We start from the raw sequence: 22,438 nt of genomic DNA on the forward strand, positions 1-22,438 counted from the left end.
CTGTACTAATTGTATCGTTTTAGTCCTCATAAAGCCTGTATGTGATAGGTACTATTATCTCCCTTATTTTACAGTTGAAGAAATCCAGGCTTTTGAGATAATTTACCTTGGATCACACAGCTGGTAAACGTGGCAATGCCAGGATTCTAATCCAGGCCTCACTCCAGACTCCATATTCTTAACTATAATGTTAATATTATAGTATCTCTATATATTATATATATAATATCTATATAATATTATATATATATAGTATCTATATAATATTATATCTATCTATCAATATATCTAATAATCTATATATATTATATCTATATAATATTATAGTATCTATATAATATTATATACTATCCCATCCCACAAGGACCCTGGAGCAAGGTTTCTTTTCTGGGCAAATATTTCCCCTCCAGTTCCTTGCCTCTCTGACCATAGGTATCTCCCCTTTGCCCTGAGACACTAACTACCACCTTGGACTGCTCAAAGGGAAAGCGTTCCTGCTCTGTGCACCAGGTACCTCTTCTTTCAGAATCTACGCCCTCTGTAAAGGAGAATGAAGATGACAGTGTTTCTACCTTCAAAAACATGAGTTCAGAGAAACCAGCTCTCCATGCCACCTCAGCTGAAGGGAGCACCGGAGAAAGGGTGGGTGAGCTGTGCAGATGGGAAGTGCTGCAGACCTGGGCTACAGGAGGTGGGGAGGGAGGGCCAGCAGAGGTTTCCTGGGGAAAGACAGCCTGGATGGAGTCAGATGAAGTGGAAGAGAATTAGATAGGAGGTGGTCATCTGGGGTAAAAGCTCAGAAAAGGGAAGAAATACACTTGGGAGCTCATTAGGGTAGATATAAAAGATAAAACTAAAAAGGTAAGTTAAGGTGGGACTGCTAATGGTCTCAAAGGCCAAGCAAGCTGAAGGGCCTGAGATTTTTCTTCTAGACTAAGGGTGAGTCCAGGGGGGCTCATCATCAGGGTCATAGGATGAAACGGAATTTATTTTTGTTTTTTTTTTCAAAGAAGATTTTAAAAATCTGGCAGTAGTGTTTAGGGTAGAGAATAGGGAAAATACTCTTTCACACTGCCTATGAAATGTCTAACACTTTGAGTTTTGCTTTTGTAAAATGCTCTTTAAAATTCTAAAAGTAGAAGAAAAATATCTGTTTTGCTATGAGTCATCCTGGGGGGTTCTAAAGTCTCCTTACCTAAAGTTTCCCTAAGCAAACTTCTAACTGTCCACAGGAGCCAGAATACCCTGGGTCTTGGGACAAGAAGGGCCTTCTTACATTGCATCACATGCAAAATTAGTTCTTCCGCACACAGAACTTCTCCTGTAGTAGGCAGAGTTACAGTATCTGCCCCAGGGGCTGGGACAAGGCTCTGACAATCTTAGGCATATGTTGGCTGAAAGGATTTCTTGATTAAAAGTTTCATTTGGAATACAGGGAAAGAAGGACCAAGTGATGGACAGTGCATTTCTTACATATTTCCTGCCAGTATCTCCCCAGTGGGACTTTTAAAAAACGTAAGATGATGCAAACCTTTCCCAAAACGTCTGGTCATCTCAGCATGCTCTCTGGTGACTGTGATGCCCTAGGGGCTGGGCACAGACAGGATTTCTGCTGGGTTCTAAAGCAATAATTTTATACATACTTGGCAGAGAAGATGAATAAAGAGAACTAGACTGGGAGATACAGAACAGGGTTCAAGACCAGGCTGCACCACTAATAGCTATGACACTAATACCATGAGGTTCTTAGCCCATCTTGGGCTTTGTTAAATGAGGGGTTTGTACTAACCGATCTCTTCAAGCCCTACAGCCCTATAATTGTGTTCAGCTGCCTCACTTTTCCCAACATAGCTTACCATATACCACATCACAGCTAGAGTAATTTTCTTAAAATACAAATTGGACCGCCGTAATGTATCCCATGTCACTTCCCTGCTACAAGTCCCCCAGCACACAAACCATGTCGCCCAAAAGCCTTACGGTGGCCTTCACTGTCCTGCGTGATCTGGCGTCTGCCCACCTCTGCCTGCCATCACTGTGCTCAGCCACACGAGCTCTCCCTCAATCTGGACACTTGGCAGACTCTGTCTTGCTTAAGGACCTTTGCATACATCATCCCCTTTACCTGGAATGTTTTTCACCCCATTCTTCACCTGACTCATTCTTACTGTTCTTTCAGTTTTCAGCAAAGTATAATTTTCTCAAACTCCCTGACCACTCCCCCCAATCCCCCACCCCTTGTCCATCAAAACAGCAGTCCCTTGTCTTCTGTTCTTCCTCCAGGCACACTTATTGTTTGTAATCTGAGGTTTATTTCCTGGGACTGTTTCACCTACATCTCCAGCATTAGGTAGAAGATCCACAAGAGACTGGCTCCATTTTGCTCACTACCATACACCCAGTACCCAAACTCAGTAAAGATTTGCTGAAGGAGTGCTGCTGCACTCACACAAAAGCCAGCCAGCCCAGTGTCTGGGAGTCGAGGTCCAGGCATCTGCATGCCCCTTCTGAACTGGATGCTTCCTGGCTCTTCTGTCCTTCTGCAGTTACAATGTCAAATTTCTAACCTGTTAGCTGCTTTTGCCATTCCTACCTCTGAAAAACATTCAGCCTAAAATCCCTTAGTGTGAAAATCAATTCATACCTATCTTAGCCAATTTAAAGGCAGCCACAAAAGAAGAAAGAGCCTTAGGAGTACGATGCTACTCCAGCCCCCAACGTCCATTCATTCCTTTCTCATACCACACACTCAGGTTTGTCCTCTAAAGAAAGGGCATGAACAACTTGCAACATAAACCCTCAGCTTCAGAGCATTCAAAAGAGAACTCCCTGAAAGCTTTCCTCCGGAAATGCAGAAGCTCATTCTGCTGATAGCAGATGTGTGCTCCACCGGATAACATCACAGTGAGAATGAGTTAAACAACTTCCGAACCCAGTACATTTAAAAAGGCAGCAGCTTCCTCCCTACATCCTCAAACTGAAAAGCGGTGGGCACATTTTTCTGGTCACGGTGTCTGGAGCTTCTGACTGTTTAAGTGCCAAAGTTAAAATAACCAACTTTCCTCACTCCATTCTTGCCTTTCTGTACAGAGGCTCATTCACTAGAATGTCAGTGGAGAAACAAAGACAGCTGACTGTTTTCTCCCTGGTGTCTATAATTAGATTCTCATGAAGAACTTGGCCACAGCAGGGCTTTGCCGGACAATACCTCCCCCTACCACACACACGCACACAGCCCCAAAAACACCCTAAAGCGTCTCCCCCTCACTCATCTCCACGGAGACCCAGACAAAGCAGCCAGTCACTTACCCTCTTCAGCCACGAGAAATGCTTGTAAACATCAATGTCCCCATCCATGCTGGGCACCCATGTCAGCAGTTAGATGCCTTGGTGGAAAAAGCCCTTTTTCTGGCTGGAGACCAAGTTCTCTCCTCTTCCTTGCCTCTGCCCCCTCCCCCACTCAAGAACTCCAAGCTGTGTTCAAATTTCCCCACTTCCCTGGCCTGCGTCCTTCAGCCTCTCCCTAGACAGTTTCAGACACACAGCGACTCAGAGAAGAGTGTGCTGCTCCAGTGTCCTCCCCGACCACCCCAACACACACACACACACACATACACGCACACACACACGCACCAGGACTGGGATTCAGAGCCCTGAGGAGAAATCAAATGTAACACAAAGGTAGGGGAAAAAGAAGACTTGGACAGGAGTTGTACACACAACACACAAGCGCACACACACGGGACCGTTCTCAGTGATAATACCGGAGCCTGCCAGAGGGAAACAGTCCTGAAGAAAATTCCTTGTCTGGCTTCCCCCTTCTGGAGTGGCTGGAACTCATTACTGAGAGCCCCGATTTCCTGTCTCTGCTTCACTCTGCATTTACCCAGGGCTCCCAGCTGCTCTCAGTTTATTTGGGACTGGGGAGAAGACTAAAAATAAGTGCTGCTCTTGGAGGAGCTCGCTGGTTCCCACACACAGCCTGACCCCCACCCTGAAGCCCACGCCTACCCGTTTTCCAGGCGAGTGACAGGCTGTGCCCCGAGGAAAGCCTGTTGTTTCCAAAAAAGAGCAGATTCAGAAGCAGCTCCAGTCTGGGTTCTTGGTCCTGCTGCGCGATGGGCCCTGCACAGAGCGTTTGCTGTCCTTGGCGCTGGTGGTACCATCCATTAGAGACCAAATGCTGCAAACTCAGGGGAGTCTGGCCCTGGGCTGTTGGCCACGAGCCGGGGCTCCCTAGGGGCCACATTCTGGACAGGGGCCAGGGCTGGAGGGTCCTGCCTCTCTGGCTGTCCCCCACTCTGGACTACCTGCCTTACAAACCAAGGAGGTGGAAAGGTTGAGGCTGCTTCATGTGCATTTCCATGAGACTCAGGGAGCAGTGCTGGGTAGACAGGGGCCTTGGAAAGGCTGACGGAGACCTGGAGCTGTGACTGTTTTCCTCCTGTCAGGGCAGGTCACATGCGGGCTCTCCAGGTGGCCCCTCCAGCACTCCCTAGATGCCAGCCCCCACCTCCTCCTCATATTCCCATCTCCTTTGAGAGCTTCCCGCTAAAAACAGCTTTTCTCCCTTGCCCAGCCCTTAATGTGTGGCCTTTGGCTATGACTGATTGTGAAAGTGACCTTTGATGTGGGTGCGGTGGGAATTGTGGTTACATGCAAGGCCCTGAGCTCTGCTGTGGCAAAGGACTTGCAGATGCATATCTTGTGACTGCCCTGGCCTTCCCAGGTCCCTTGGGGGTCACCTCCAGGGTTTCCTGGAACGCCCAGTCTGAAGAGAAGTCCCTATTGGGTGTCAGCATGTCCCTCAGCATGGCTTCAATGTCCACCAGGGCCAGAAGCAGGGCCCAACAAAGCCTGGCAGCACAGTCCCCAGCAGGCTGGGCCAGCCCACAGAGATCACAGAGGCAGCAAGGAGGAGAGCTCTAGTCAGCAGCTGGCATGAGGGGAGGAGTAAATTCCTGGAGACACACCCAGACAGAGGCCAGAAAGGAAAAGCAGGCTTTCCTACCCATGCGCTGAGCTCTAGCCCCTTGCTCCTTACCTCTGGCCCAGCTCCACAGCACAGTGTGACCCACCCAGCCCAGGTTCCCTGCCCACGCTATGGCAGGATGTTGCCAAGGAAGAATATCTCTAAAGGTACAGGGGTAAGTAGGTTGGTTTATCTCTGTCTAGAAGCCTGAATAAGTCACATGAAGAAATTCATCCAGTCAATACACATTTTCCCCGCATCCAAGGCAAACGAAAAACTTCCTGCCTTGGCTTAAGAATTACCACATGGTATGCAATAAAGGTATATCTAGGACTCCAAGGAAGAGGAGGTAGGCAAGCTGATTTGGGAGCTGGATAGGGAGAGGTGGTGCAGAGTTCCAGCCTCTACAGGATGGTAGACAATCCCCCACGCTCCTGGGATGAGCACAGTGCTCTCCCTTAGGTTCTGGTACAAGAGAGGAGGAAAGAGAAAGGTGGCCAACATGGCTGCTCTCATCAGCCTTGCTTACTCCCAGCTTACACAGAGCTGTGACTCAGGTGTCCCTCTTCTATCCCCTCCTGAGCACCTGCGTTCCCTTCTACTTCATCACTGACCTTGTCACACCAGACCACCCCTACTGCGCCAGACTGTCAGAAGTATGTCTGATTTCCAACTCACTTCTCCTACTTCCATGCCTATAATTCTTAGCACACAGTATGAATTTAAACATTTTTTTGGATAAAAGAATAAGGCTCCAATGATAAGACTGGTAAAGTAAGACTAAAATTCTACTTGAAGAAAAGAGACTTGAAGGTCTGTTTCTCCAGGGTAAAGATGTTTGACACAAAGAGGAAAAGACGGGACTCATTTCCTCTGTTAGCTCAACTCAATGTGTGATGAACAAAGGTGGGGGGTGCGGAGTGGGGGAGAGAAAGGGACAGAAAAGGGAGGAAGGTAGGGAAGAATCCAGATAAACTGCAGTTAAATTCTTGACATTTTTATGGCATCCTCAAGTAGCAAGTCTTACCTCAGCATTGTTTTTCCTTAAACACCAAAGTACATTTTACTTATATTGTAATTCAACTCAAAAATCACAAATTAACACCCCAAAAGACCTAGGAGCAGGTTGGCAGGGGGACAACGGGAGGGGCTGAGTGAAATGGGATGGATTGAGAAGCTAAGGTGCCTCCTCACTCACCCCACCCCCAGGGGCAGCTGGGTCCCTGTCGTGGCTCCCTCATCACGCTGGCCTGGCAAGGCAAACCCATGGCTGCACCACTGCCCTAGAAGTCCATCCTGTCCAGGGCACCTCACTTGATCTACGGATGGAATTCCAGGGATCAGAAAAGCCCCTAAATATGTTCACCAAATATATACAAAGTACCACTATTTGTATTCACAAATCTTTCTCTGAAAAAGAGTTGTCAGATTATCAGAACAGTCCATGACTCCCAAAAGGCTAGAGGCCCAGATTTTATTTGGCCTAGGTAGTTACTCCCAAAGGTCTAGGCTGTCCTTATTATTGGGAGCTTGGGTGCCTGGGCTTCCTGCTCCCATTACACTGCTCCTGTGAGGTGGTGTCTCAGACTCGCTGGACCCGTCCCTGAAGACAGAAGTCCTCAGGAAGCACAGAGGGTACACAAATAGGGGTCACTACAGTGACCTAACAGCCCCCAGGGCCTTCCTGGAAGTACTTTGCTCACCTACAACCAGACTCATTACTGCCTGCAATATGCAGCAGTCAGCTATGGGAAAAGGGCAGGAGACTGTGAGGCTGAGCGTTCTGGGAGTGAAAACACAGCTAAGAGGCCAGGGTGGTCAGGTTTGCTGGGGAAAGTCACTATAGCTTGCTCCACCCCTGTCCTAAGGTCCAGAAGAGAACCCCAGGATTGTCACCTACCTGACTGGAATTCCAAGTACTTGAGGGAATGGCTGAAAAAGGAGCTGAGGTCCCCTGATGTGTTACTCCAGCTGCCTACCAGAAGTCAGCAGCATCTTATCAGGCAGAACTGTAAACTGAGAGGAATCTCATGGTCACATGCTGTTCCACTGACCTATCACCTACAGGCATCCTGGGCTCCGCTCAGCCCTGAGCCTTCACCTCTGGGCCATGGGTGGCAGCTGCTAGGACACTCCCTCATAAATCCTCATAAGTCAGATACAAACTTGTGTTCTTCAACAGACATGGTGCACAGTGGGCCCGCTGCTAGTAAGAAGGAGAAGCGGGGGAAGGGAGTGAAGAGCGCAGTGGAGGAAGTCCTGGCCACTGCAGCTCAAGCCTCCACAGAACACAAGCATGGAGAATGCACTTCCAAAACAGATCAGGACAAAGGTCACCAGGCTTTTCCTGTAAAGGGCTAGATGGTAAATATTTTGGGTTTGGTGGGCCATATAGTCTCTCTCATACTCAACTCTCCCATTTGCAGTGCAAAAGCAGCCACAGCCAACACCAAAACCAGTGTGTGGCTGTGTTCTAGTAAAACTTTATTTATGAACACCAAAATGTGAATTTATGTTATTTTCCCATCTCAAAACATTCTTGTGATTTTTCTGCAGTCTTGAAAAATGTAAAAATTATTCTTAGCTGATGAGGGTAAGAAATATGCAGCAGGCTAAGTGTGGGCCATGGTTTGCTAACCCCTGGGTTAAAACAGTGCTTCCCCATCCAGAATGAACTGCCTGGACCCGAGGGGGTTCTAGTAAAAATGCAGATTCTGGTTCAGTAGGTTGGGTATGGGGCCTGCTGTTGTGCACTGCTGACAAGCTCCCAGGTGATGCTCGTACTACTGGTCCCAGGACAACACTTGGAGGAGTAAGAAGTTAGGAAACTGCTTTCAAAAGTTTCTCAAGGCCGGGCATGGTGGCTCATACCTGTAATCCCAGCACTTTGGGAGGCCGAGGTGTGGGCGGATCACCTAAGGTCAGGAGTTCAAGACCAGCCTGGTCAGCATGGTGAAACTCTGTCTCTACTAAAAATACAAAAATTAGACCGGCGTGGGGGTGCACAACTGCAATCCCAGCTAATTGGGAGGCTGAGGCAGAATTGCTTGAACCCGGGAGGTAGAGGTTGCAGTGAGCCAAGATCATATCACTGCATACCAGCCTGGGCAACAAGAGTAAAACTCTGTCTCAAACAAACAAACAAACAAACAAAAAACAAAAACAAAAACAAAAACCTCCTAATTACTAAACAAACTTGCCTAGAAGCATAAATTCCCTGGAGGCCTGCCTGCCCACTAGCGGGTACCTGAAAGGGCAGAAGGCTCTTGGTAGTGTGTCTCTGGCAGGTTTTTCTTTTGTGAGTGGAGAGTAAGTGGTTGTCCACATGCTCAGACCTCAAGTTATGCTAACCTGGCAACATCGTCCACCATGGCCCCTGGGCCTGAAGCAGGAAATTTAGTGGGGAAGGATTTATTTGCTCTTTCACCAGTGTTTGCACATTCTTGGTCATTTATAAACATTGGTTCTTAGAGGCTGAAATAGTCTCTTTAGGTCAGGTCTGAAAGGAGCCGGATTGTTAGAATTTAGTAGGGTAAATTTACTTTAGGGGGCAGGGATCAAGATCCAGGAAAATTAAAACTGCTAAATTTGCAGTGGCTGAAGGCCCCCTTGGCTGCTGTGCCAGGAAAAGGGCATTCAAAATCCCCCAGGGGACAGGAAGCTTCTCTAGGGCAGGGCATGACATACACTGTGGGCTAGGAAATGCCCCCAGGAATGGAAAGGGCCATCCTACTAGCACCCCAGCAGAAGGCACTGCAGTCAAGAAATCTGGAGAGGTTTCTTCATATCCACAGGGGAAGGTCAGGTCTATGCTCCCAGGACCAGCCCTGTCTCTTCTCCCCCACCCTAAACAGTGGAGCCCTCCCTTGACTGCCCTTTGTCCACTGTTTCTAAGGAAAATGGCAAAGAATTATCTTTGCCAGCAGACCTAGGTGCAGTTAAGCAGTTTCAATAATGAGAGATGCTTATGTTATCTTTATCTAAAAGAGAAAAATAAAAAGTTGTTTTCTCATACAAAGCCCATGCTGTACCTCATTCTTTGGGATTTCACTTCCCAGCATTTGTCCCTGACTCCCACCTAGTGGCTTCTTCCAGCACTGCACAGTGACAAAGAACCGCCACTGGTGCCATGGGAGTCCGGCCCCGGAGCCCCTTGGGAGCTGAGCACAGAAAGCAAGCATGGACACCTATTCCTTTCTCATCTCTCACTCAAGTTCACACCTGTCACAGGGGAGGTAAGAAAACATGCTGGAAACAGGCTCTACTTTTTTTCTTGAAAAATAAGCACCGAATTTTCCCTCCTCTTAAGATCCAGAGGAAAAGGTTTACCTATAAAACTCCTTCTGTAACTTTTCAAAATTAAAATGTTCAACACACATGTATCCTGACTATCTTCTGTTTTCCATTCTGGAGATACAGAAATGAATCACATGGTAAAAAATTCAAGCTCACATTTTATAATTCACAAAACAACTTTTTCTCTCCACCATTTTTTTGCAACTCCTCTGGCTTTTCAATATGGTAAACAGATTTGCTACTTTGGACAGAATGAAAGATTGCAAGCTGGATCTGGCAGTAATGTATGGGCTTTGTTTGAGGAGCTTGGAGCTGAAGAAGCTGCCATCTGTGACAAGGTGGTTTGGAGCTGAGAAGGCGGGTGGCTGTGCTCCCCAGCCTGGGTCTGGGTTTCTTTGTTTTTTGGGAAACTAGTTAAAAAGGTAACTGAGGGCATCTGAACTGACTGCTGGGCTGTCAGAGGTGAGCACTTACCCAGCTGGGGCCAGCAGAGGCTGCTCATTCAGGAGGGCAATTCTTCAGGTTTTTCAATATGGTAAACAGATTTGTCTCTCCACTGTTGAGATGTGGGCCTCCGTCAAGCTCTAACATAAGGGCAGCAGTAAACTGAGAGGATCCTAACCTGTCTCCACACTTTGGAACTCAAGAGGTCAAGACTGAGGGAGGCAAAGGCGGTGCTTACAAAGAGACCACTCCATATAGCTCCTAGAACAAACTGCAGAATTGGAATGCTTGGCCAGATCTTGCAGACACTTTCAAACTCAGCTGTCATTTCCAGTAGGGAAACTGAGTCCCAGAGAAGTGAAAAAGAGGCTCATATGAGTAGTAGGGCCAGGGTAGAACCCTGGCCTTTTAACTCCTTCCTACCTTCCATACTCCCTCACCCTGGTTCAATTTGCTTTCACCTACTCAAGCACACTGACCAGGACTCTTGCAACCTTGCAAAGAAAAGCCTGGGTTCCTGCTGGGTTCCATGTACCCCAGTTCTAAACAGGGCCTACAGTATAACCCTTCTATGGGTTCTCTGCCAACCACCCCTCACCCTTGAGCCTGAGCTCTTCCTTGACTTGCCTTCACTTTGCTGCTGGGTTTGCCTACCCCTTCTCTGGCTTCATCTTGAAACTTCACTGAGAATCTCCTTGGCCCATACCCAGTGTGCTAAACAGCAGAACAGACTGGCTGGCAGGTAGGAGATGAAGGGTATACATAACATACTGTTAGAGAAGCACCCATAGCTACTTCATATGGAGACTCTACTGGCTCTGGTATCTTCTGGGCATCACCCAAAGACCTGGGACACGAATCAACACTGTGTACCAGCCTAGGTCTACTCCTCCCAGCTAACTGGCTATTCCCAGCCCTGTAGAGCCCACTTGAATCTGCTGGCTAACCTGTCTAAGGTTTCCACCACCCAACCTAGCTGTAGATCTATGCAGCCAACCACCCAGCCAAGCCAAGCAGGTGTGGAGGGGTAGAGACACCCCTTTCAGACTATGGGAAAGCCCCACTCAAGGCACAGCCAAAATCCTGGAAGTGGTCACAGTTGTACCAGCTCCTTCTTGCCCGGGCCAGGTACCACATGCCAGGGCCACTGATGAGTACATGTCAGTACATGCCAGGGCCACTGATGAGCACTGCTTCCATTTCCGGGCTTCAGGACCACCTGTGGGGTTCTGGGGCTCCTGACCTGAAATAACCACACCCTCCTGAGGGCATCATCCTACATTTCACCATAGTAAACAGAGAAGAAGGAGGATGCCCCTTTCTGGAACTCAGCTCTGTTCCCATCACAACAGAGCTGCCTCAGCCTTCCAGCCAAGGCCTCAGCTGCATCCTTCATGAGCACTGACCCTGAGCTTGGCTCTGTCTTCCAGTTATAAAGGACCACCTTCCCATCTCCTAAGGGTAACACTGCTCTGCTGCACCACAGGCAGGACAGCCTCCCAAATACTTCCTCTGCAGGCCAGGTCCCAGCTCATCTTAGACCCCAAGATACCCTCTATACAAGGTCCTCATTCACCAGCTTTCCAGAGGAAATACTGCTCCTAGACCAAGGGAATCCAGGCCCTTTGTTCCTTGCCTCACTGAGGCCCCAGAGGGTGTCCCCATTAAGAAAGCCTCGCACATGCCCTTCTAGGCCCGGAGCCCACTTCTCCTCATTATACCTACTGTCAAGGGGCAGGATGCTAGTTTAGACCCCAGAGCATGGGAAACTCTCTCACAACCGAGTGCCACTGACTCCTGGGCAGGTCTGCTCCACTTGGCCTTTACAACGAGTCTGCTCTGTTTTATACCCATCTCCAGGCAGAGTCCTGGCCAACAGCACTCCTACTGCTGCCGACTGTGCTGGCCCAGCTGTGCTTCAGCTCTGCCAGGACCCAGCAGAAGAGGAACCAGCCCTGCCACAAAGAAACAGCTGCCCAATAGGAGGCACTAGGACTAGGAGTGTCCTTTCCATGTAAGACATAAAAGAGAGAGCCCAGGACTAATCTGCTATTTGTCCTATTCTAACTATGGACCACTCCTCCACATCTACCCCTGCTTCTCAGCAGTCCATTCTTCTGGTGGACCACAGATGCCCCAGTGCCAGAAGGTCTGCAGTCCCAGATGAGCAGCAGCAGTACAAGACCACATTTTCCACTACGTAATCCCTCCCCTCTGCTAACAGTTGATTCACTCTGGGGTAGACACCTGATCTAAGGTGTGCATCCATAGCTGTGAATAAATTAAAAGTCTTTAATGCCTGTTTCTTTTACACTTAACACTTCTTCATTGATCTGGAGGACTTCGCTCAAAAATAATTAACTGGGTCAATCAGATTCTTTTCCTTAGAAACTTGAGTTTAAAAAGAAAACATATTGAGAAAACATGGAAAGAATTTGTCAGTCAACAAGAGTAAACTCAAACCTAACAGAAGTTTGTGGCAGTCACTCTGAGCTGTCTTCCTGAGGGCCACTCACTTTCCCCCACTCTATCATCATTCCTTTCTGACAGAGGCCACCTCCCTGTATGGCAGATGGAAGTGCCAATACTTGCTTCCCCAGCCTCCCTTGCAGCTAGGGTATGCACAGGTGAATAAATCCTGGCCACTGCGGCTAAATGGGAAGTCTGCTAGAGGGTTGCAGAGAGTTTCCCTCCTGATTAAAAACAACAACAACAAAAACATACTAAAGAAACGATTCTCTACCTCTGCACATAGTTGTATAGTTGTGTCTTGTAAGGACATGCTGCCTGCGGTTCTAGTGGCCATCTTGTGACTATTAGGGGATGTGCCTGAGCAAAAACCACCCCTTGAGGATGGCAGGGCAAAAAGATGGGAAGAACCAGTGTCTGTGAGGTCACTCAGAGCCACTTATTTAACCCTGTGACTGTCTGTCTTCTGTACATCTTGTTAGTGGTCTATCTTGTTATTGTTTACATCATTTTACTGGAAAAAGTATCCCAACTGATATAGATGCCACAAGACAGAGTTGGACCATGTCAGGCCAGTGTCATGGCCAAGCAGGAACTCTAGGTGTGTAACAATGCCAGTGTGTCTACAGAGGAGAAGGGAGCAAATATGCAAGGGATGCACAGACATCACGCATGAGAAGGCGCTGGGCAGTGCTGCCTAATCCTTCAAACCGTCTTATTAGTTCCAATTCCAATCCTAATCCACATGGGATTCTAAAAAAATAATTCAACTGAGTCTCCATGGTTGAAAGCAGTGCTTCTTAAACTTTAATGTGCTTATGAGTCACCTGGAGATGGTTCAACAAGTGTGAGATGGGGTCCATATTCTGCATTTTTCACAAGCTACTAGGGGATAAGAAAGCTGCTGAGCCAGAGACCAAAATTTGAGCAGCAATAACTTCTAACTAAAAGTGTCAATCTAAAGCCCGCGATGAGTTTGCTCACCAGTCTGAATTTTATTTCCATACAGATTAAGACCTTGTGTGGAATGTGGATGTGCCGATTGTAAAATGACTTTAGGTCTGCAAGATCTAAAATACAGACAGGCTATCTCTGTCCAGAATAAAAACTTTAACATACAGCTCTTACATCTTGGAATGTTTATATGAACTTCTGACCCCCTAAAAGTACTTGCTTCCCCATTCATAGGTTAGTGATGTCCATAATTACTCTAGAAGATTTATGAAAGCAATCACTTTTAGGGAAATCTCTTCAAAGGCAGGCATGCCCTAAACCATTGTAAATAACCCCAAGACAAAACTGCAAATCTGAATGCAAGCTGTTTTCTACCAATGCATCTTGAAAAAAAACAACCATGTCAACTGCCTTTGGATCAAAAAATATTTTTAATAAATTTCCAAAAACTGTTTTAAAAGTTAGATTCGTTGTTTATACCAAACACTAAAAAATATTGTTGATGGACTAGAGTTAACCATAAAATAATCAAACCATAAACTTACTAGAGGGAGATACAGGTGAATAGTTATTTGTTCTGAGGTTGGGAAAGGCCTTGCTAGGGCCAAAAGGAAAACAAGAAACCAAAATAGGAAAGACTGATAGAGTGAAGTACAGTTGGTTAAAATTTTATGTCTCAGAAAGTTCCCTAAACATTTAAAAACAGAGTGAGGAAAATATATGCTACAAATAAAGCAAACGGCTAATAAAAGTTCATTCAAATAGATAAGAAAAACACTAAAATCCTAATAGAAAACAACAGCACAGAATACGAATAGACTAGAGTGGGAGAGGCGCACCCAAGAGGCTCAAGGTGATTTCTGAGTGTATAGGGAAAAATATTGGAACTATTTTTTAATCTATCCTTTAAAACTCTATTTTGGTGAGCAATGGATACCCTAAATACCCTGACTGACTTGATCACTATGTGTTATATAACATGTAACTAAATTTCACATGTACCTCACAAATTCATACAAATAAAAAACTTCAAAATTCTGTTTTGTGGTATTTTTATAATTTAGGTATACTAGTGAAATACTGGCTAGGTGCAGTGGCTCATGCTTATAATCCTAGCACTTTTGGGAGGCCAAGGTGGGTGGATTGTTTGAGCCAAGAGTTCAAGACCAACCTGGGCAACATATGGAAACCCCATCTCCACACACACAATTTTTTTTTTTTTTTTTTAATTAGCCAGGTGTGGCGGTGCACTTCTGGGAGCAAGAGTTGGGAGAATTCCCTTGAGCCTGGGAGGTCGAGGCTGCAGTGAGCCATGATCAAGCCACATTGCACTCCAGTTTGGGTGACAGAGCAAGACCCTGTGTCAAAAATAAAATGCTGCATGTGAATATGTATATGGGAAATGCATTCTTTTTCCAGATAGGATAGAATCAAAAGTTTAGAGACCATACAGAGGAATACGAATAAACTAATTTTTAAAAGTTTAGCCTTTTTACCAAACAAAGAAATGCAAAAATAAGAAAACATTTCCTCCTAAGAAATTTGTCACGCTTTTTTTTAAATCAATGAGGTAACCAGTCTTTTGTTTGTGGTAAGAAATAAGGGGTAGTGGGATCTAGCTGAGGGGAGAGACACCAGCCAGGGATTAGAACTCAATAAGCAGTACTTGTAATTCGAGGGTGTATGTGTGTATGTGTGAAATCGTCAATGTTTGTCCTTCTCTAGCCCTGGATTTCCTCAGGAGAGAGAGACTGTGGACCACGGAAGGGCAGAGGACATAGCTTAAGTCCCTTGACTGGGCTCTATACTCCTTGATAAGAAGGGCCACCCTGCAGCGTTGGCTAAAGTGGGATGGAAGAAAAGGCTAGAAGGTGTACAGATGAGTCAACAGCCCCAGTCAGTAGGGGCACTCCATGGGCTGCACCATTACATTCCCCAGTAGTTCCCAATCAGGCCACGGGACTACTCACCAAGCTCTCTTCAAACCACTCCTTTATGTAGGCAGCCGTTGGGCCAGGGATCTGGCTCAGGAGGGCTGCTCTCTCCTGAGGAAGCTCCAGCATCTCCAAGGCCAGCCTCAAGTCCTCGATGAGATGGAGCACCGGAAAGGAGTTCATGTATGAGGCTGGGGAAGCCAGTCCAGGCTCACAAGTACCATCACTAAGATCTGCACCTGTTTTAGTGCCTGCAACGAGAGAGAGGTGGAAACTCAGTAAGAAGGGTGGACACCATGGGCAAGGAACTAGTAAAGGGCAAAGGTGGTGAAAAAAAGGTGAAAGGGACAGATAAGAAGCTGGGAGTGAGCTGGGCATGGTGGTGCATGCCTGTAGTCTCAGCTACTTGGGAGGCTGAAGCAGGAGGATCACTTGAGTCCAGGAGTTCCAGGCTATAGTGCACAGTATCAGGCTTGAGAATAGTCACTACTCTCCAGCCTGGGCAACAGAGTGAGACCCCATCTTTAAATAAAGAAACCTGGAAGGCCACCTCGACCCCAGCTGAATCACTCACAATGTAAACTTTCCAGAAATCATCTTTATCTAATCTTGGGCTGGACAGTGTAAAAAGAGGCATGCAGAGGTGGATGACCATACCCTTTGGGACTGACATATGAAGCTCACACACTTAGACAACTGGGAAAGCACAGCCAGTCCTCACTAGGGACCACAAACTGCTAGTTTAGGCAGTAAGATCTCATTCTTCAGCTTTTAGAATATTTTTTTTCTTTATATTAATGTCATAGATTGCAGTTGGCCATCAGAGATTCCTCTATTCCTGTGTGTGCATTCCACTCCTCTGATAAAGGGATGGATCTTGACTCTGGGCTGGCTTGGTGACTTGCTCTGATCAACAGAATGCAATGGAAGTGACTCTGTACCAGCTCTGGGCCTGGGCCTTAAGAGGTCTAACAGGTTCCACTCTTTCTTTGACCCTAAACCACCATGTAACAAAGCCCAGTTACCCTGCTAGAAAAACAGCCCCACCTTTCTTAGCCCTCCCAGCTGTAGTGACAGACATGTGAATGAAGCCATCCAGGATCTTCCAGCCCCCAAGAGCCACCCTAGCTGACACCATGTGGAACAGGGAGGAGACACACCTGCAGTGCTACTCAAATCATGAAATTACAAGGAAACGATGGTAGTTTTAAGCCAATATGTTTGGTTTGGCTTATCCCACAGCAATAGATGACAATTACTATATTCATTTTGGTGAGGGTTTAGTGAACTGGAATCTTTCTGGATCTTCCCAGTTGGGAGATCTTCATATTCCCTATATATCTCTATATGTTCTTAAATTTGTATTTATATATATCTCCATACCTTATCTCTTTATTGTGGGCTGTGGAGTCTCTGAGAGAGTCCATGGTCCATGTTACATTTAGCCGAGTTCCCAGCATCATGCACTCTACCCAGTAGACACTGAAAAGGAATCTGACCAAATGCCTGCACATATACCTGAACGAGTATCTGGAGAGAGAGTGCTTCAACGTCCTCAGAGATCTGGTATATTGGGTCAGCTCTTTCTAATTTGATAAGCCCCAAATTTGACTGTTCCACCATTTTTTTTTTTTTTTTTTTTTTGAGACAGAGTCTCGCTCTGTTGCCCAGGCTGGAGTGCAGTGGCGCGATCTCAGCTCACAGCAAGCTCTGCCTCCCGGATTCATACCATTCTCCTGCCTCAGCCTCCCAAGTAGCTGGGACTACAGGTGCCCACCACCACACCAGCTAATTTTTTGTATTTTTTAGTAGAGACAGGGTTTCACCGTGTTAGCCAGGATAGTCTCGATCTCCTGATCTTGTGATCCGCCCACCTCGGCCTCCCAAAGTGCTGGGATTACAGATGTGAGCCACTGTGTCCAGCCTGTTCCACCATTCTTACACCCATTTAACAGCAGCAGCAGCAGCAGCAGCAGCAGCAAAAATCTCCTTTCCATAAGCTCAGGGATATATTTTTCAAATCAAAACTGGGGCAACAGTCTAACAAAGGAAGTCTGTGCTTCTTTCAGCAGTAAACACTTTAGAAACTATGGTTTAGGTGGTGGAATTTCTAGGGCATTTGGATTATTTATAAGGCCAACCGGATGAAAGATTTGAAATTAGGACTCTACTGGAAAATGTGAGCTTGGGGCCACCGCATCCATGGTATGCTGCAGGCCTGACGTCCAATTTCCAGGTCCCTTTACTCTTCTCAGAGCCAACCTCCTCCTTGCCAGGCAGTCTTGGGAATGAGAAATCCACACAGATGGAAACAATTACCATTTGATTGCCAGTTTGCTTTCTGAAAATGCATGATACAGGGAATCATGGATCACAATCCACAAACAAGTCAGAGGCTCTGGGGAGCCAGGAAACTGCCCAATTACCCACCACTGTGATGTGTGCTCAGCACTTTCTGGCTCCTACAAATCCAATTAAGAGCGGACTGGGAAGAGCCACAGCCAAACTTCAAGGAAGAAAATGGACAGAAGCAGAGCAAGACCTTCAATCTCCAAATCATTGCTGAGTAATCCCTCTCCATTCTGTATACACGAATTTCAAACACGTAGCCATTCAGTTTCATTTTAAGTATTTCATAAATGTAGGAAGAATGAGTCAGGCTAAAAGGTGGATGGAAGATCTGGGTTTTCATTAACTTTATACCACTGTGTGGCCTTGGAAAAGTCTCTTCCTTTCTCTGGGACCCTCTCTGCCCTAAAGCTTTGAGATTCTTTCCTACTATTCAGAGTGTGTGTGTGTACATGTATGTGAGTACATGTATATCTGTGCCAAGTTTTACAGGCATATGTGTATATATGTATAAAAACTTTAATTTATATTTCTTTGCAACTTATATTTCTTTTATTACTTTATCAAAACCAATAGTCAATAAATACTAGATGAGGGAAGTGAAAAGATAAATATTTTGTCCCTGAGCTAGTGGTAATGACAGTGACAGAAAAGCCTCAGACGACAAACTCCACTTGATTTTAAATTTAATCAGATAAGGTTACAGGGCAGAAAACTAAGGGAAGAAGAAACTTCCAGATGCCACCATTGGGCTTTGGGATGCAAATGACAAAATGATATTGAATAAGCATCTACACAAAAGGAGATACAATTCTAAATTTCTTCTCAGAGGAAGAGTTTGGTAACCAGCTTCCAATAAGCCGTCAGTGACCCATTCCTCTTAATGTTCGTAATTTGTGGATATTATATCATGGTTGCTCCGTGTCACCAGTAGAATATGACAGAAATGATGGAACGTTGCTTCCAAGGCTAGATTATAAAAAGCACTGTGACTCCTTCTGCTTTATTATATCAGGCCACTCGCTCTAGGGGAAGGCCGCTGCCATGATATAAGGACATTCAATCATCCCTACGGAAAAGTCCATATGGTGACGAAATATGGCTACCTGTCAGCAGACATCAAAGAACTGAGCCCTTCTACCAATGGCCATATGAGTGAGCCACTGTGGAAGGGATCTTCCGGCCCAGGTGTTCCCAACCCCAGCCACAGACTGGTACCAGTCCATGGCCTGTTAGGAATTGGGCCACACAGCAGGAGGTGAGCAGTGGGCCAATGAGCATTACTACCTGAGCTCCACCTTCTGTCAGATCACTGGTGGCATTAGAGTCTCATAGGTGCGCGAACCCTATTGTGAACTGTGCATGCGAGGGATCTAGGTTGCTCACTCCTCATGGGAATCTAACAAATGCCTGGTGATCTGAGGTAGAACAGGTTCATCCTGAAACTTTCCCCCGACCCTCCAGGTTCATGGAAAAACTGTCTTCAACAAAACCGTTCCCTGGTGCCAAAAAGGTTAAGGATTGCTGCTCCAGCCCCAGAGAAGCCTTCAGATGACTGTAGCCCCAGCTAATATCTTAACTATAACCCTTTAAAAGACCTAAGCCAGAACCACCCAACTAAACCACTCCTGAATTCCTGGCAGATAGAAACAGATGATAAATGTTTGTTATTGTATGATGCTATGTTTGGGGTAATTTATGTTACACAGTAAAATAACTAACCAATAAAAATAGCTGAGAATATTCTGAGAAGTACAATCAAGAGACACTTGCCATGCACTGCTAAAATATGTTACTAGAATTACTCTCACAGAAAAAAATAAGATCTTTATTCTATACCATACACAAAAATAAAATTTAGACAGACAAGGATTATATGCTTAAAAAACTGAACTAGAAATACAAAGAGAAGATAGATCAAAACTGAGTTAGAGGAAGATTTTATAGGCACAAGAGCAATTGAGCAAGACATAAAAGAACAATAAATCTGACTACGTAAAATTAACTTCTGGAATATTAAAAACACAATTAAATTAAAAGACAAATTATAGCCTGAAAAACCTACTTGTAAGGCCAGGCGTGGTGGTTAATGCCTGTAATCCTAGTATTTCGGGAGGCCGAGGCGGGCAGATCACCTGAGGTCAGGAGTTCGAGACTGGCCTGGCCAACATGGCAAAACCCTGTCTCTACTAAAAATACAAAAATTAGCCAAGCATGGTGGCAGGCCCCAGTAATCCCAGCTACTCGGGAGGCTGAGGCCGGAGAATGGCGTGAACCCGGGAGGCGGAGCTTGCAGTGAGCCGAGATTGCGCCACTGCACTCCAGCCTGGGTGACAGAGCGAGACTCCGTCTCAAAAAAAAAAAAAAAAAAAAAAAAAAAAAAAAAAAAAAAAAAAAACCTACTCATATCAATTACAACAAAAGCTCAGTACAGCCTTCATTGAAAAAAAAAAAAAGAGAGACCTTATCTATCAATAAAAAAAATCCCCAATTCACTTCTCACACATAAAACAGGCACAAGGTTCTTATGTGGGTAATTCTAGAATTAAGAAACAAAAGTAAAAATTAAAAATATGGAAAGAAAATGTTTTTGCACTAGTAAATAGAACATTTAAAAATGATATTCAATTTTCACCTACGCAAATTGTTGAAAATGCAAATGCAATGATAGTTAATGTTGGCAAGCTCGTATGCTATTCATAAGGGTACCCTCATACACTGTTACTAGACACAAAGACCAGCCTAATCTTTCTGAAAAGCAATTTGGCAAGATACAGGAAAAATATTCATGGCTTTTGACCTAGCAAGTCCAATTCTAGAAAGTTAACCTACGGAAATATAACCAGACATGTAGTCAAAGATTAATATATAAGAATCATCTCAGCAGCATCTTAATTTTCAAAAAGTAGGGCAAAAATCCCCCCAAATTGCTGAATGTTTAAATAACTTCTGAAACAAAGAATATGATTCATATAGCTATATAAAAAACAATTATCTAAAGACTCAATAACATGGGGAAATACTTGCCTTATTCAGTAAAAAAAAATTATAAATATATGTATACGGTGTATATATACAGAAAAATACACAAATGTTGACAGTATTTTCATTACTTTTATAACAATTTGTTTTAAACTTTAAATTTGTTGAATGTAAGTGAGACATTCAAGTTTGACATTTAGTTTGCACAGGGACTGTAGGTTCTCTTGCTCTCTGAAAGTCCCCACAGGATGCTAGACAATATGGAAGAATTCAGGCCTTTATTTGGTCAGGAAATGAAGTGAGTAAACCCAGACAGGTTTCTTCCTTGTGCTATTGATTAGCTTTCCCTCTCTCCATAATTGCATTAGTGAAAGGGGGGAAAACCTGGTAGTATTTCCACAGAACAATCATTTCAGAAAATCCCAGAGCAGGCTTCTTGGTAAGCTAGCCATGTACTGCTTAACGGGGAGCCTTCTGGAAACAGGACAGACTCAACTGCCAGGAGTCCCTGTTACCCACAATGAACAAACAGAAAAGCTGAAAAAGATAACACCTTTATTTCATTTTTATTTTTTAAGTGTGGAGCCAAGCTTGAAAGACAGTAAAAACCTTGGGTACCAGAAACAGAGCGAACTCAACAGTGAAATTAATTCAAGCTGACTCTACAGTAGCCCGGGGCAAAATACCCAGCTATAGGGAGGAACCGAGGTTGGGGCTTGAGGTTTTAATGTCTCCAGTGAAAGCAGTAAGTTGAAAGTGAGACCCCTATAGCAAGAAAGTACCCCGAAGTATTGCCTATTTCATAAAGGGGTCTGAAAAATTTCACCCAACGGCAGGGAAGCTTGCAGTATGCTAAGGGGCCCCCTACGTGTTTATAATACCACGTATATACACCCTCCCTCACCCCCAGTGGGACATCAAACCTACAGGCCTCTGCATACTACTGGTATAGTGCCAAATTTCTACTATGCACTTACTACTGAAACCCCAAACCAGAAATCAACATACATGCACACAAAATGGTCCAGAATAGTGCAACACCTAAAGCCCAGCATTAGCAAATGCAAAATCTCCCAGGAGGCTCATTTCCACACTCTACACACATTCCCCGCAATTATCCCCTGTAAAAAAAATTACAACCACAGTGGGAAACAAATCAAAATAGAACAAAAACAATAAATAAAGAAAACGTGTACCCTAAAACCTGGGATTAACAGGACAATTTAGAAGGCACAATAAACCACTAATACTGGATATGCCTAAATATAAGGCAAGATTTATCCCCCAAATTTCTCAGAAAAGGGTAATTCAACTTACAGTCAAGCCTAAAGTTTCTCTTTGGGGCATTCTATTTCATTTTGAGCAATGAAGTATTCAGAGTAGCACAAATGTTTTCAACTTTCAATGCTCACTGAAGTCACCTGAGCAGTTTTACAAACTACAGATGCCTGGGCCCTCCTCCAGGGATTCTAATTTAATTGGTCTGAGGTGTGACCTGGGGTAATAAAAAGTTTTCCAGGTGACACTAAAATGATGCTTAAGCTGAAACCATGGCACTAGCAGATCACCTCAATCAAGTCTAGCTTTGATGGTTATAGAGGTCACCTGAGAATTTTTATTTTAAGGAAGAAAACCAAAATTTAATGAAGATGTAGTAATTATTTTTGAGGATAAGACCACATACAATGCAAGTGTTATAGGATTTCATTGAAAGCCTTTTCTTTTCTTATTTTCATTTATTTATTTTTTTGAGACAGAGTCTCTCTCTGTCACCCAGGCTGGAGTGCAGTGGCACGATCTCAGCTCACTGCAACCTCCACCTCCCAGTGATTCTCCTGCCTCAGCATCCTGAGTAGCTGGGACTACAGGCACGCACCACCACGCCTGGCTAATTTTTGTATTTAGTAGAGACGGGGTTTTGCCATATTGCCCAGGGTGGTCTCGAACTCCTGACCTTGTGATCTGCCTGCCTCCGCCTCCCAAAGTGCTGGGATAAAGGCGTGAGCCACCACACCCGGCTGAAAGCCTTTTAATGATT

General features: G+C 45.2%; 1 protein-coding gene across 38 annotated transcripts in view; it reads right to left on the reverse strand.

The window, feature by feature from the left end:
* Positions 1–22,438, reverse strand: part of PPFIBP2 (PPFIA binding protein 2) — a 154,684-nt gene that overhangs the window by 86,807 nt on the left and 45,439 nt on the right. For 24 of the 38 annotated variants that reach the window (XR_013404050.1, XR_003722667.2, XM_077963550.1 and 21 more), the window contains one exon: positions 15,106–15,320. Coding sequence is in view for 26 of the 38 variants with exons in the window: in XM_077963550.1 (XP_077819676.1) it covers positions 15,106–15,320 (215 nt within the window). In the remaining 12 variants the exon portion in view is untranslated. Of the gene's footprint in view, positions 1–3,309; positions 3,986–4,011; positions 4,895–6,872; positions 7,166–15,105; positions 15,321–22,438 lie in introns of those variants that run through there. The other 14 variants (XM_015114948.3, XM_028833742.2, XM_077963557.1 and 11 more) reach the window with 8 other exon arrangements.

Source organism: Macaca mulatta, chromosome 14, assembly GCF_049350105.2.
Source record: "Macaca mulatta isolate MMU2019108-1 chromosome 14, T2T-MMU8v2.0, whole genome shotgun sequence".
Classification (NCBI taxonomy): domain Eukaryota; kingdom Metazoa; phylum Chordata; class Mammalia; order Primates; family Cercopithecidae; genus Macaca; species Macaca mulatta.